Consider the following 13,240-nt stretch of genomic DNA (forward strand, 5'->3'; position numbering starts at 1 on the left):
CACACACAAAACACTTGGATATCCGTTATCAAAATGTATGCCAAAGTGTAAAACAAGGTTTAATTGAACTAAAGTATTGTCCAAGCCAAGAAAATCTCGCAGACGGTTTTACGAAAGCTTTGAGTCCGCAATCTCATAAATGTTTCTGTTCAGGTTTAAATTTGAATTAAGGTTGGTACAGCTCAGTGTTACGAGCGAGAGGGGGTGTTGCTATCAAAGGGTTAAAGGGTAGCAGAAACGCTCTAATCACTGAGCAGCTGGAGGTCATTAGGCTTCCAGGAACATGAGTTTGTATAAATAGTCTCCTGTGTGTTTGTTCTTCCCCTTTTCTCCCCTTTTTGGGCGTGTTTGCTGAGATGTGTGGTTCTTCGCCAGGGTTGTTTCTTGTTGTGTAAATAAACCTTATCTTTGAGTTACAAACCGCATGCTCCAAGACTCCTCTTTGAAAAGATACTGCCTCTCCTGCCCTTCTTCAACTGCTGTGCGAAATACTCTGCTGTAGTGGGACTTGTGACGATGGAAGCGCACTGGGCATTTACATTAAACTAATTAAAGTTTAATGGGACACATGCCTCCACGAGTATCATAGCTTATAGAAGAGTAGATTGCCCTCAAGACCAACGTGTTGAAGGCCCTAACCAGCACTTTGAAGTGTTTGAACAAATGACAGAGAAGTCACTGAGGCTGATGCAATGTAGAAGTATTTATTTCTGAAGCATATTTGTAGAGGCATGCACACATTATAGACAGTTATGTTTCCCTATCAAAATGACTTAAAGGTCAGGGATCTGCAGAGGAGGGTTCCTTCTTCTGCTCATTGTCCAGTAGATCCAGTGTTACGTGTGGAGCAGGTAATCCTATGGGACAATTGGGAGCAGAAAGTGAGCTCCTAATTAATCCTTTGCAAGCAGGACTTGGGGATAGCAAGCACTCCTTGAGTTGGTTGCAATTCAGATTTCCCGCCATAGATTTCCCTTCCAAATTGATGGGAAAGTGCATTTCAGAGGCCCTCCTCTTCACCACTGATTGGTGCTAAGAGCAAGCCCCATAGGGAATGTCCTACTGCCTTGCTCTCATCTAATTAGTGCTGGACTGAAGCCCCTTTGGAGACACCCTTTCAGCAACAAGCAGCTGGTTTGCGCTGAGAAGCACAGCTGCAAGGGGGCTGGCTGCAAGCCCCACTTTGTCTTTTTGCAGGTGTGGTTTGAATTCAAGCCGCACCTGCAAACAGTCATTTCTCCTCTGCAGAGGGCTTGCTTTCATTAAGGCTTCACCCTTCCCAGGGCTCTAGAAGACACTGCCATAAAAGTGCATTGGTTCTTTGCAAACTAAAAGAGACCAGTTGAATGTCCTAAATGGCTTTCAATCTGAATCAGGATATTGGAGACATGTGAGTTGGCAGGGGCAGGAAGTAATAAAGACTCTCCTCCCTGCAAGAGAGGGGAGTGGTTGTGGCCGGGAGCCGGACTCCGCCTCAAGCAGGGGGCGTTTGCCCCCTGCCTCCCACTCACCTGGCTGGCGCCCACGCCCTCGGCCAGGCACCCAACCAGGTGCCTTCAAGGGGGCGTGTACAGCAGCCTGAATTGCTGTGGCGCCAGCCTCCAGCCCTCACTTTTTGTCGTCCTGTGGCGATGCCTGCTTGGCGGGAGGCCATGGCATGACCCTCGGTGACATCAGGGGAGAGCCTATAGTTGGATTAGCATCAACAGGCTCCACCTACTGGTGAATAAACCCCCTTTGTTTGTTTTTTAGACTCACCCCTCTGTGAGTGGGTGGAGTCAGCTGACGTAATCCAATGCCTAAGCCAATACCTTTTCACTTGCTGTAATCAATAAAGTTGTGGCCCATTAACCTTATATCACGTGTCCTTGTGTTTCATTCCACTGCGCGGGGTTCGGGTCCTCGAACCACAAATGGAAGTAATTGACTGCTGTTTCAGGGGCATGTGTTTAAATTCACAGTGGGCTGAGGCATCTATTAGGGATGGGGAGACTGTTGTCCTCCTGACGTTGGTGGACTCCCACTCTCATCATTCCCACTCATCATGGCCAGTTGTCTAGGATGATGCTAGTGGTCCTCAAGCAACATCTGAAAGGCCACAAAGGTTCTTCATCCTGGGCTCCCAGGGAAGGGGGCTCTTGCTACTTGCAGGATTCAGTTAGATCTATTGCAGGCTACAGTAAGAGCAGGACGCTGGAATAGATGGGCCACTGGAATGGGGCAGAAGGGCACCTCTGACGTGTTCATATTCTGAAAAAGGCGCAGGTAGAAAGACATCGTTGGATGGAAGCTTCTGAGATTTGATGGGGTCAGCCAGGGAGAGTGAAGAGGTCAGGAGGATCCGTAATTTGGCCTATGTTTGCAAATATAGGACTCTACATTATTGCAGCTCTCTGCTCTAAATTTCTCAAAACCTGGAGAAACACAGAGAAATGGTCTTAGGCAGAGTCAACAGCAGACACCAGGAGCTCCTTGGCATGCTGCTGCTGTTGGGACCCCAACACCCTCAAAACACATGTACCCCCACCCCACGGTGGCCACAGGGAATGTCCTTTCTTCTTCTCCCATTCAAAAGAAACCAAGCCACTCATCCAATACTAAATTGGCCAAGGTGGGTGGTGGCATCTATGGGGAGGACTTTGAGTAGAAAGCAAAAGTGGATTAGGATGGTGTTCCCTGTCAGCCTGAGCCACCTTGGGAACATAGCTGTCAATGTTTCCCTTTTTTAAAGGGAAATTCCCTTATTCCGAATAAGAAAAGGGAAAAGTTGACAGCTATGCTTGGGGAGGCTAGATTCTTGTAAGGCAGCTTGGAAATATGTCCATCTAACAGATGAAAGGGCACCAAAGGAAGTCCTTCACTCACGACCTCTTGGCCAAAGAGCAGGCAAGGAGCACATCTCATACCTTCAGTAGAAATTTAGAAAATACTGCAACCCACATTGCATTGAGCATGGCAGCTCCAAAGTACCAGCCCTGAGAGCGGACTCCTTACCGTCCCCACGAAACAAGGAGGCACATGAGTTGATGCCATGTTTATTAGGTTCTCCCTCTGCCCATGGTAAGAACTTGGCAGCAGAGCCATCTGTCCACTTCCAATTTCCATTCTGCAGGGACAAGAGAGTTGATATGCTCTTTAGAAAGAACAGATCATCAGGAGACACTTCCAAGGACACAGCACACTCCTTGATGATTCCACCCAAACGAACCACAGACAACGTTATTTGCGTTGCAGGACATCAGCCAGGAGCCCACCATGACTGTTTTGGCCTCAAGTATGTTGAGTCCAGAGAACCTTCTCATAACATTTTGAGGACATCAGCTGGGGAAGCCCCATAGAAGAATCTTCCCACTGAATTCATTTACTATCAGCTCCAACAGTGCTGACGGAGGAGGAGGAGGAGAAGGCCTTGGAGACTCACCCTATCCTCGTCTGACAATCCAATCCAGACACTTAGTTCCATCGATCTTTTAAGGTCTTTAGCCAATAAATCCAGTTCTGTTGCTTCACGGATAGAGACAAGCTCAGAAGTCATGTCAAATACACGGCAGGCTCTCTGAGAGGTGGAAAAAAGAATGAGCTTTATGCAGCTAGACTTATCTTTGAATTCTCCTCAAAGTCAGGTTCAAGGTTGAATATTGCAGTCACAATACTTGGAAATCCAGCTCTGGACATGTGACTGATTGAAATGCAAGCTTTGTTTGGCCACCTGAGATCCACCATGATGCAATATCCCCTTTTGTGTCTTGCTCAGTTTCTTCATTATCTGATTTTTAATTAGAATCTCCACTTTTAGTTTGTGATTTTGTTTATAAAAAGAAAAGTTCTCGGGAGGACTAAGCAGCATTTGAGTGGACATTGCCCTAGTATATAAACATTTGTTTGCAATATCACTTGATATACTCCAGTTTTGGGTGTTATTTTTAATAATACCGTATTTTTCACCCTATAGGGCGCACCGGCCCATAGGACGCACCTAGTTTTCAGGGGGGGAAATCAAGGAAAAAAATATGATTCCCCCCCAGCTCTTTTTCCCTTGATCCCCCCCCCCACAGCTCTGGGAGCAGCCTTTAAAGAGCGCATGGCTTCTGGGTCCTTTTGCGGGAGGTGGGGGAATTCTTCCATCTCCCGTAAAAGCCCACAGGAGGGAGAAGGGACTGACTCAGCCAGTCAGTCCCTTCTCCCTCCTTGGGGAAAAGCACCCAAGAGCAGCGTGCTCCTTAAAGGCTGTGTGGCTCCTGCGGGCTTTTTGACCCAGCTTGTGGGGCTTTCAATGGGGGGAAGCACTGCTCCCCTCAAAGCGGGGTTGGGGAGCAGTGCGAAGGTGCCTTCCCGCTGCCCCCGATCCTCTGGGGCTGGCGATGGGGGGGAAGCGCTGCTTTCCCCCACCACCAGCCTCAAAGAGCAGACTCTCCTGGCTTCAGCGGAAGCAACGCAAAGCCTCCGGAGTGCAGGCTTCGGAGGCTTCGCGTTGCTATCGCTGAAGCCAAGGAGCCTGCATTCACCCCATAGGATGCACACACATTCCCCCTTCATTTTTGAAGGGGAAATAGTGCGTCCTATAGGGCGAAAAATACGGTACACTTTGCCACTGAGGGGGGTGACAAAATGCCGGGTGGCACTCACCGCGGGGCCTGCAGCGTACCTGAGTCATGTGTCTCTCCTGGGAGTGACGCAGTGGCTTGGTTGCCCGCAGGTTCTACACTGCCCCAAATGGTCTGCCCGCCACCTCCCCATCAGCTGTAGGGTGGCTGAGTGGGAAGAGGCATGCAGACTCCTCGGAGGCCCAGCGGAGAGTCCTGCCCCAGCTGGCCCCGCCTCTGGACGCAGGGCATGTGCGCCACCCCAGGCACCCAATTGGCTTGTTCCACTGCTGCATCTCTGCTGTTGATCTGACAGGGCAGGCGTGTGACAGGACAGGTTTGAGTTCAGAGTAGTGCAAGCAGACTAGCTGTGTGCATCAGATATCATCCCTCAGGGTGCTGACACGGCTGTTATTTTCCTGGTGGGCTTCCGTGACTCCCACACCATACATTTCAAGCACCTTCAGTAAACATCCAGAGCATGTAGGTTTTACCCAAGATCCGTGGGGACTGTAGCCCTGCGGACAGCAACCTACAGTTCCCAGGATTCTTAAGGGAAGTTCGTGTTCTTCAAATGTGTGTTCAGTGGGTGCTGGGGATCTTGCTCACTTCATCTCTAAGGTATGGTGGGTTCTCCAAGTTGTTCCTGATAAAATGATGTTGCTTATGACCCTACCCTGTCCCTGGGGGCTCACTTGAAAGCAGAACATGTTGGAGCCTTCATCAAACCTGAGTACGTACTCCAACCTTTGGGGCCAACGGGTCTTTTCTGGGATGATGAGCCCACCATCTCAAGCCATCTTAAAGAAGGCCTGCCTATCCAATCACTATCCCACATAACCTGCATCTTTCCAGGATTGAGTTTCAGCCTGGTGGCCCTCATCCAGCCCCCTAGTGGTTCCAGGCAATGGTCCTGAGCTTCCTCAGCCTCATCTGAATCTGAGAAGAACAATAAACTGATGAACTGAGCTGGTTGCCCAAGGCCTCACATCAGATGCCTAAATGACATCTCATCAGCTCTTGAGATGCAAAAGATGGCCTCCTGGGATAAAAAACATGGCCATGGGATTGAGATTCATAACATGTCTTCTGCAGAGACTCTCAAGCATATATTGTGTTTTGTGCCCTTGCTCTTTCTGGACCCACCCAAAGCACCTAGAGGCCCTTCTTACCACTGCCTCGTGCCATGTTAGGCGGTTGGAAAAGCCATGATAGCAGCTTTCCATTTCTTTTTTCCAGCCCCGGAGGCAGCCTTGAGGTAACAGAGAGGGAGAACATTAGCATTCAACATGGTCACGTCAGCACATGAAACAGTGGAAATAAAATATTTTTGGGGTGTCATAAAAGCCAAAGGGAAATTGAACGTCCTCAAAGACGTCCCAGGTCATGGGGTCCTCCACTTTCTTGGTGTCCAATATGACATATAATATTTTCATTGTATTAAATTATTTACCTGCCAATTTTCCAGCCAAGGAAAGCTAATGAGAATAATAGCAATAGATAATCTTATTTCAACCAATAATAAAAAACCACGAGGAAATAAATACAACTAAACCCAGAATGATTCTGAAAAGTGTAGCTGGTCACTGCAACTATACTGAGGGTGCGGGTTCCAAAGGTGTGGAGCTACCTCAGAAAAGAACTACTGAAAGATGAAGATGGTGGACAGACCAGTATCCAACTGGAACGTCCGTGTGTAAGGAAGAGGATACAGGCACAAACAAGTCCACAGATTTCATAGGTCCATCCCATTCAGGGGCCTGAAACAGATAGGTGTTGGTCTGCCATAGTCAAAACAAAAAAAATTCCTTCCAGTAGCACCTTAAAGACCAACTAAGTTAGTTCTTGGTATGAGCTTTCGTGTGCATGCACACTTCTTCAGATACACCTCTGAAGAAGTGTGCATGCACACGAAAGCTCATACCAAGAACTAACTTAGTTGGTCTTTAAGGTGCTACTGGAAGGAATTTTTTTTGTTTTGACAGGGGCCTGAAAGTTAAAGTCAGCACGTTGAAGTGCACTGGGAGACATTAAAACTGGTACGATCTAAGTGCTATTCAAGCTGCGTGCTGTAAACAGAACAGGATTCTGTCATTTTGAACCAAACAGTCTACAGGGCCAGACCCACACACGACACATTACAGTAGTCTAGCCTGGACCAAGACCAGCACATGGATCACAGTGGCTAAAACTCACCTCTTCAGAAAGGGATACAACTATTTTACCCTAGGAAACTGATGAAATACAATATGCATCATCCAAGACTGGCTGGAATTGTTGGATCTGATAATTTAACCAAAAAGGCACACGAGAGGTTGGGCAAAAATGCCAATGGATCTGCACTTGGCTTTCTAATGCTGCCAGAAGCTTCTCTTTCTCTAAGGAGACATCAACCACCTCCGAGATGAAATGATACCTTACCAGTGGGACCGTAGAGGTTGTTTGCTTTTTTTACTTTCATTGCGAAGCCAAAGGAGAGCTGCCATATCAGAACAAGGCAGGTGCAAAGGAGGCTGAGCCTGGGGTCGGAGGAAGGCTGCATCTGCTTCTAGAGACAGAAAACACAAAACACACAATTGCTAGGCTGAGTTTCCTGCATCCATCGCTCAGAAGGCAAGGCATTCGCTTTCTTTCTAACAGAAAAAAACACTCATTATCTCACCCAGATAGAATAAAGTAAAGGTAAACAGAAACGCGGGTGGCGCTGTGGGTAAAACCTCAGCGCCTAGGACTTGCCAATCGCATGGTCAGCGGTTCAAATCCCCGCGACGGGGTGCGCTCCCGTCGTTCGGTCCCAGCGCCTGCCAACCTAGCAGTTCGAAAGCACCTCCGGGTGCAAGTAGATAAATAGGGACCGCTTACCAGCGGGAAGGTAAACGGCGTTCCGTGTGCTGCGCTGGCTCGCCAGATGCAGCTTGTCACGCTGGCCACGTGACCCGGAAGTGTCTGCGGACAGCGCTGGCTCCCGGCCTCTAGAGTGAGATGAGCGCACAACCCGAGAGTCTGGCAAGACTGGCCCGTATGGGCAGGGGTACCTTTACCTTTACTAAACAGAAAAAAGTAAGGAGTTACAAACCCTCAAGATCAAATCATTTCACTTTATAGATTTATCAACTCTCTTATTTGTTGGGGAGCTGGTCCCTGAGACACAAAGGTACCCCATTGTTCATGTGCTGCTCACTTTGGAGATATAGCTGCCATTCAAAGGCCAGCATGGAGAGTCAAAGAGATCAGAAGGGGGGGAGATAACTCACCTGGTTTTTCAGCTTCTCTCTCTCTCTGAGCTGCTGATTCTTCCTTATTCAAGTGTTCCAGTTGAGCTACGCCTGGGTGGGAAGCTGGTCTTTATGTGTCATTTATAGTCTGATAGGTAGGCAATGTCATGTGGTGAGAGACACTTGGCAGCACAAGGAAAGCCTAATGGTTCAACACAATCATACACCGAGATCTTTTGCATCAGAGCACAGAAGTACAGAAAGATCTCTTTCACCTAAAAGCCACTGTGGACTGAAAAATATCCAGCTGCTATGAAGTGGGAATTAGCAAGGAGGAGGAGAGTCATGCTAGGCAAGGAGAAAGTAAGAAGGTAGGAAGAGTGCTGCTGGATCTGCCCACCCATTTTGCAAAATGTGGTCATTGCTGCTTCTCCCCACATTGCCTCTTTGTTGTTGTTTAGTCATTCAGACGTATATGACTCCTCATGACCCCCTGGACCAGAGCACGCCAGGCACTCCTGTCTTCCACTGCCTCCCACAGTTTGGTCAAACTCATGCTGGTAGCTTCCAGAACACTGTCCCACCATCTCGTCCTCTATCGTCCCCTTCTCCTTGTGCCCTCCATCTTTCCCAGCATCAGGGTCTTTTCCAGGGAGTCTTCTCTTCTCAGGAGGTGGCCAAAGTCTTGGAGCCTCAGCTTCAGGATCTGTCCTTCCAGTGAGCACTCAGGGCTGATTTCCTTCAGAATGGAGAGGTTTGATCTTCTCACAGTCCATGGGACTCTCAAGAGTCTCCTCCAGCACCAGAATTCAAAAGCATCCATTTTTCAGCAATCAGCCTTCTTTATGGTCCAGCTCTCACTTCCATACATCACTACTGGGAAAACCATAGCCCATAGCACAACAACAACAACAACAACAACAACAATAATAATAATAATAATAATTTATTATTTATACCCCACCCATCTGGCTGGGCTTCCCCAGCCACTCTGGGCGGCTTCCAAGAAATATTAAAATACTGTAGTACATCAAACATTAAAAGCCTCCCTAAACAGGGCTGCCTTCAGATGTTTTCTAAAAGTCTGGTAGTTGTTGTTCTCTTTGACATCTGGTGAGAGGGCGTTCCACAGGGCGGGTGCCACTACCGAGATGGCCCTCTGCCTGGTTCCCTGTAACTTGGCTTCTCGCAGTGAGGGAAGCGACAGAAGGCTCTCGGTGCTAGACCTCAGTATCCGGGCAGAACAATGGGGGTGGAGACGCTCCTTCAGGTATACTGGGCCGAGGCCGTTTAGGGCTTTAAATCCAGCACCAACACTTTGAATTGTGCTTAGAAACGTACTGGGAGCCAATGTAGGTCTTTCAAGACCGGTGTTATATGGTCTCGGCAGCCACTCCCAGTCACCAGTGTAGCTGCTGCATTCTGGATTAGTTGTAGTTTCCGGGTCACCTTCAAAGGTGGCCCCACATACAGCGCATTGCAGTAGTCCAAGCGGGAGATAACCAGAGCATGCACCACTCTTGCGAGGCAGTTCGCAGGCAGATAGGGTCTCAGCCTACGTACCAGATGGAGCTGGTAAACAGCTGCCCTGGACACAGATTTGACCTGTGCCTCCATGGACAGCTGTGAGTCCAAAATGACTCCCAGGCTGCGCACCTGGTCCTTCAGGGGCACAGTTACCCCATTCAGGACCAGGGAATCCTCCACACCTGCCCGCCTCCTGTCCCCCCAAAACAGTACTTCTGTCTTGTCAGGACTCAACCTCAATCTGTTAGCTGCCACCCATCCTTCAACCGCCTGCAGACACTCACTATACGGACCTTTGTTGGCAAGGTGATGTCTCTGCTTTTTAAGATGCTGTCTAGGTTTGCCATTGCTTTTCTCCCAAGAAGCAGGCATCTTTTAATTTCGTGACGGCTCTCACCATGGATCCTTCATGGATCACTGCTTTGCCGTGGTGAAGGGGCTTGAATAACTCAGAGAATCTATGGGCTATGCCATGCAGGGCCATCCAAGATGGACAGGTCATAGTGGAGAGCTTTGACCAAACGTGATCACCTGGAGCAGGAACCGGCAAGCCACTCCAGTATCCCTGCCAAGGAAACTCCATGGACAAAGACAACATCACCTCTTACTTTGAGTGTATTGTGTCAGCTAATGAAGCCCCACCTCTTTCCCTAACTTTAAGGAAGAAAAGTGGTGTATGTGTGTATCTTTCTTTCTTCAGAGTGAGACAATCTGGTTGAGATGGACAAGGAGAGTGTCTGTTCCACATCTCCAAGGTGATCATGAATGGCAGGGTGAGATTTTGTCCTGTTTCCTGATCTGGAATGGGAGGGGGGGGGGGAGATCAGTGGCATAGCGTGGGTTGTCAGCACCCGGGGCAAGGCAGGTAATTTGCACCCCCTAACCCGTGGATTTGCACCCCCTAACCCGTGGATTTGTGCCCCCTAACCCTAACCCCCAGATGTTGCGCCCGGTGCGGCCGGCCCCCCCTGCACCCCCCACGCTACGCCACTGGGGGAGATCAACTTCTGCACAGGGTGCAACTGAAGTGGAACGGCAGGGCTGTGTGGTTCCCTGATCCACTGGGTCTCTGGGATTGTGGGACAGTGGTCGGAGCTTGCCTTAGAGGTGAGGTGCTTGCTATAACAGCAGTGTCAGTGAACACCTCTTACTTGATCAAGGGCAGGGAGCTCTTCCGGGGTTGGCATAACTCTGTGGTGGAGCCTCTGCTTTTGGAGACAGAAGACTCCAGATTTGTTTCCCCGCCCTCTTCCAGTAGGGCTAGAAGCCTGGAGATCTGCTTCATTTCAGAGCCAGATGTAGCTGTGCATCGACCAAACATGAAGGAGTGAGATCTGTTCTTCGGAACTTCATCACTCTGGCATGAAAACTGTTCCTGGCCCAAGGTGTCGGCCAGAATGGCACCTTCCTTCATGCTATCCTCCTTCCTTGCTATCCTCTTCTGATCCAAATGCACAAATGCATGACTGGCGCATACTTTCCCACATGTCATCGTCATCAGGAAATGTTCTTGCAACTCAGTTGGCATCATCAAGAGGAATCCATTCTCCATCATTTGATAAGACAGGGCATGAAACACCATGTTCCTTTGCCTAATCAGAGTATAGATTGAAATCCTGCCCACCAGCTAATGCTGTTTGTGGGCTGCTATGAGCACATCCTGATATACCCAGGAGGAGTTTGGTTTCAGAAGAACTGCCCCCAGTCTTCTGTAGCAGAGGTACAGAGTATTCACCCCCCCCAACAGTGCATTTCAAAGGCCACATCTTGCTTTTCAAGGTATATGTAATTAAATAACCTCAGAGCTGTGCACCTTTACAGGGAGGAAGGTGGTGCAAGGTGGAGGTGAGTGGAGGTGGAGGTGAGTGTGGTGCCATAGTAGTCCCACACAGCAGAGGACATCATCAAATGATCACCTATTGGCACGAGTTCCAACTTGGACCAATTAATAGAATTCCGATATTTTACCAAAGGCACCTACTGTTTTCATCAACATAAGAACAGCAGAAATAAGCAAAAGAGTGTCATCGGCAAATAAAACCAATTGTGATCCATAGCTGTCAACATTTCCCTTTTTTAAAGAGAAATTTCCATATTCTGAATAGGATTCCTTGCAAGAAAAGGGAAAAGTTGACAGCTATGTTGTGATCTGCTCTGCAGATCTCACAATGTTGTCTAATAACAGAGGCCATGGGTTCTAGGCAAATATTTACAAACAAAGGTGAAAGTGGACATCCTTTTTTGTACCTCTAGACAATGGGAAAATAGCAGACATGATGCCATTCACTTTCATTCTAGATGTAGGCAAGTCATGCAATATTTCAATTTGTTTTTAAAGTCCAAAGGAAATTCAAATTTACTGAAAGCTGCCTTCATATACCGTTCCCTTTCAGCATCTAATGATAAAGTTAGGAATTGATCTTTACTTTTGTTTAATTCTATCAAAGCCATACCAATCTGATATAATCTGCTGCTTGTCTGCTGGTTTGGTCATTCTTAGCAACTGACGCTATGGCTTGCTGGATACTGTTTGCTATGGTTGCTGTTAAAATCTTTGTATCAACACCAATCAGTGATCAGCTACCCTGATGAACCTCATTCCTTTGCAAATGGCAAATGCATACCCATCCACATGGCACCACTGGCTTCCCAAACAGATGCAGTTCTGATGGTGCGTGTATATATATATACACACACGTGTGTGTGTGTGTGTGTGTGTGTATGCCTGGTGTGCTCTGGTCCATGGGGTCACGAAGAGTTGGACACGACTAAACAAACAAACATATATAAATAATGCAATTGGAGAGGGCGCATCGGAGCTAGACAGTCGATAGCCCTGGTTAACTCCACATTCCAGCGGGCCACCAGGGAATCAGTTGAAAGCCATCAACATGGGATAAAGCATCCCCTACTACTCTCTGGAAACCACCTGGATCCATTAAGTGGTGGGGGCGGACCATCCGAATCGGTCCCACCTCCCTGCAGAGTGGAAGGGTCACGGAGAAGTCCAGTTGCACCAGGAAGTAAGGGGGAGACTCCCTGAGATGCCTCCATCTCAATATCAAAGCTTATAGAGGAGTCTATTGCCCTCAAGGCACCATATTGCCAATGTTTTCTTTTTTTAAAAAAAACATTTTTATTGCATTTTCAGTTTACAGAAGAAAAAAAGAAGAAAAAAGAATAATACTCCAACTTTTAAAATACATTTTTAAGTTGTTAGCTGGACTTCCCCACACCTCCCTCCCCCTGCGTTCTTTACAATAAAACATATCAGCAAATTATTACCTTGTTTCGTATCTTATTTATATCTTTCAAAATATTTTACTTCTGAATTTAAAGTACCTTTTATCCAGTGTTTATGCCTTAAAAAAAGGAATATAGTAACCTTAAATTTCAACTTTTTCTTAATTATAACTTGTCTTCCTATTTTCCCGATCTAGTTGCAGGAGCTAAATTCCAAAACATGCAGATTCTTAACATTCATACAACTTATATTGTTTTTGCAAATAGTCCTTAAATTTTTTCCAATCTTCTTCCGTTGTCTCTTCACCCAAATCTCGGATTCTGCCAGTCATTTCAGCCAGTTCCATATAGTCCATCAACTGCGTCTGCCACTCTTCCAGCGTGGGAAGATCTTGTGTCTTCCAATATTTTGCTATAAGTATTCTTGCTGCTGTAGATGCATACATAAAAAATGTTTTATCCTTCTTTATCACCCTTTGGTCCACAATGCCCAGGAGGAAGGCCTCTGGTTTCTTGGGAAAGGTGTACCTGAACACCTTTTTTAATTCATTATAGATCATTTCCCAGAAGGCCTTCACTTTTGGACAAGTCCACCAAAGGTGAAAAAATGTCCCTTCAGCCTCCTTACATTTCCAACATTTATTATCAGACCGATGGTAAATTTTTGCAAGT

At 47.5% G+C, this 13,240-nt stretch overlaps 2 protein-coding genes across 4 annotated transcripts in view; one reads left to right on the forward strand and one right to left on the reverse strand.

Annotated features, from left to right (window-relative positions):
- The window catches only part of TYMP (thymidine phosphorylase), a 242,030-nt gene that overhangs the window by 42,587 nt on the left and 186,203 nt on the right, over positions 1–13,240 (forward strand). The gene's annotated exons all lie outside the window — the stretch shown is intronic.
- Positions 1,918–8,222, reverse strand: LOC310826239 (ovocleidin-17-like). 3 transcript variants are annotated; one of them, XM_083701009.1, is made up of 6 exons: positions 7,838–8,222; positions 7,005–7,131; positions 5,756–5,835; positions 3,422–3,556; positions 2,995–3,106; positions 1,918–2,414 (listed from the first exon to the last, which is right to left on the reverse strand). In XM_083701009.1, the coding sequence occupies exons 2-6, from the start codon at positions 7,123–7,125 to the stop codon at positions 2,332–2,334; spliced, it is 531 nt and encodes a 176-aa protein (XP_083557135.1). In that variant the 5' UTR covers positions 7,126–7,131; positions 7,838–8,222; the 3' UTR covers positions 1,918–2,331. The 3 variants fall into 3 exon arrangements, with proteins under 3 accessions (XP_083557135.1, XP_083557136.1, XP_083557134.1); XM_083701010.1 differs by lacking the exon at positions 7,838–8,222 and adding an exon at positions 7,660–7,790; XM_083701008.1 differs by lacking the exon at positions 7,838–8,222 and having other exon boundaries at positions 7,005–7,264.

The sequence above is a fragment of the Podarcis gaigeae genome (assembly GCF_964106915.1).
Source record: "Podarcis gaigeae genome assembly, chromosome: 10".
Taxonomy (NCBI): Eukaryota; Metazoa; Chordata; class Lepidosauria; order Squamata; family Lacertidae; genus Podarcis; species Podarcis gaigeae.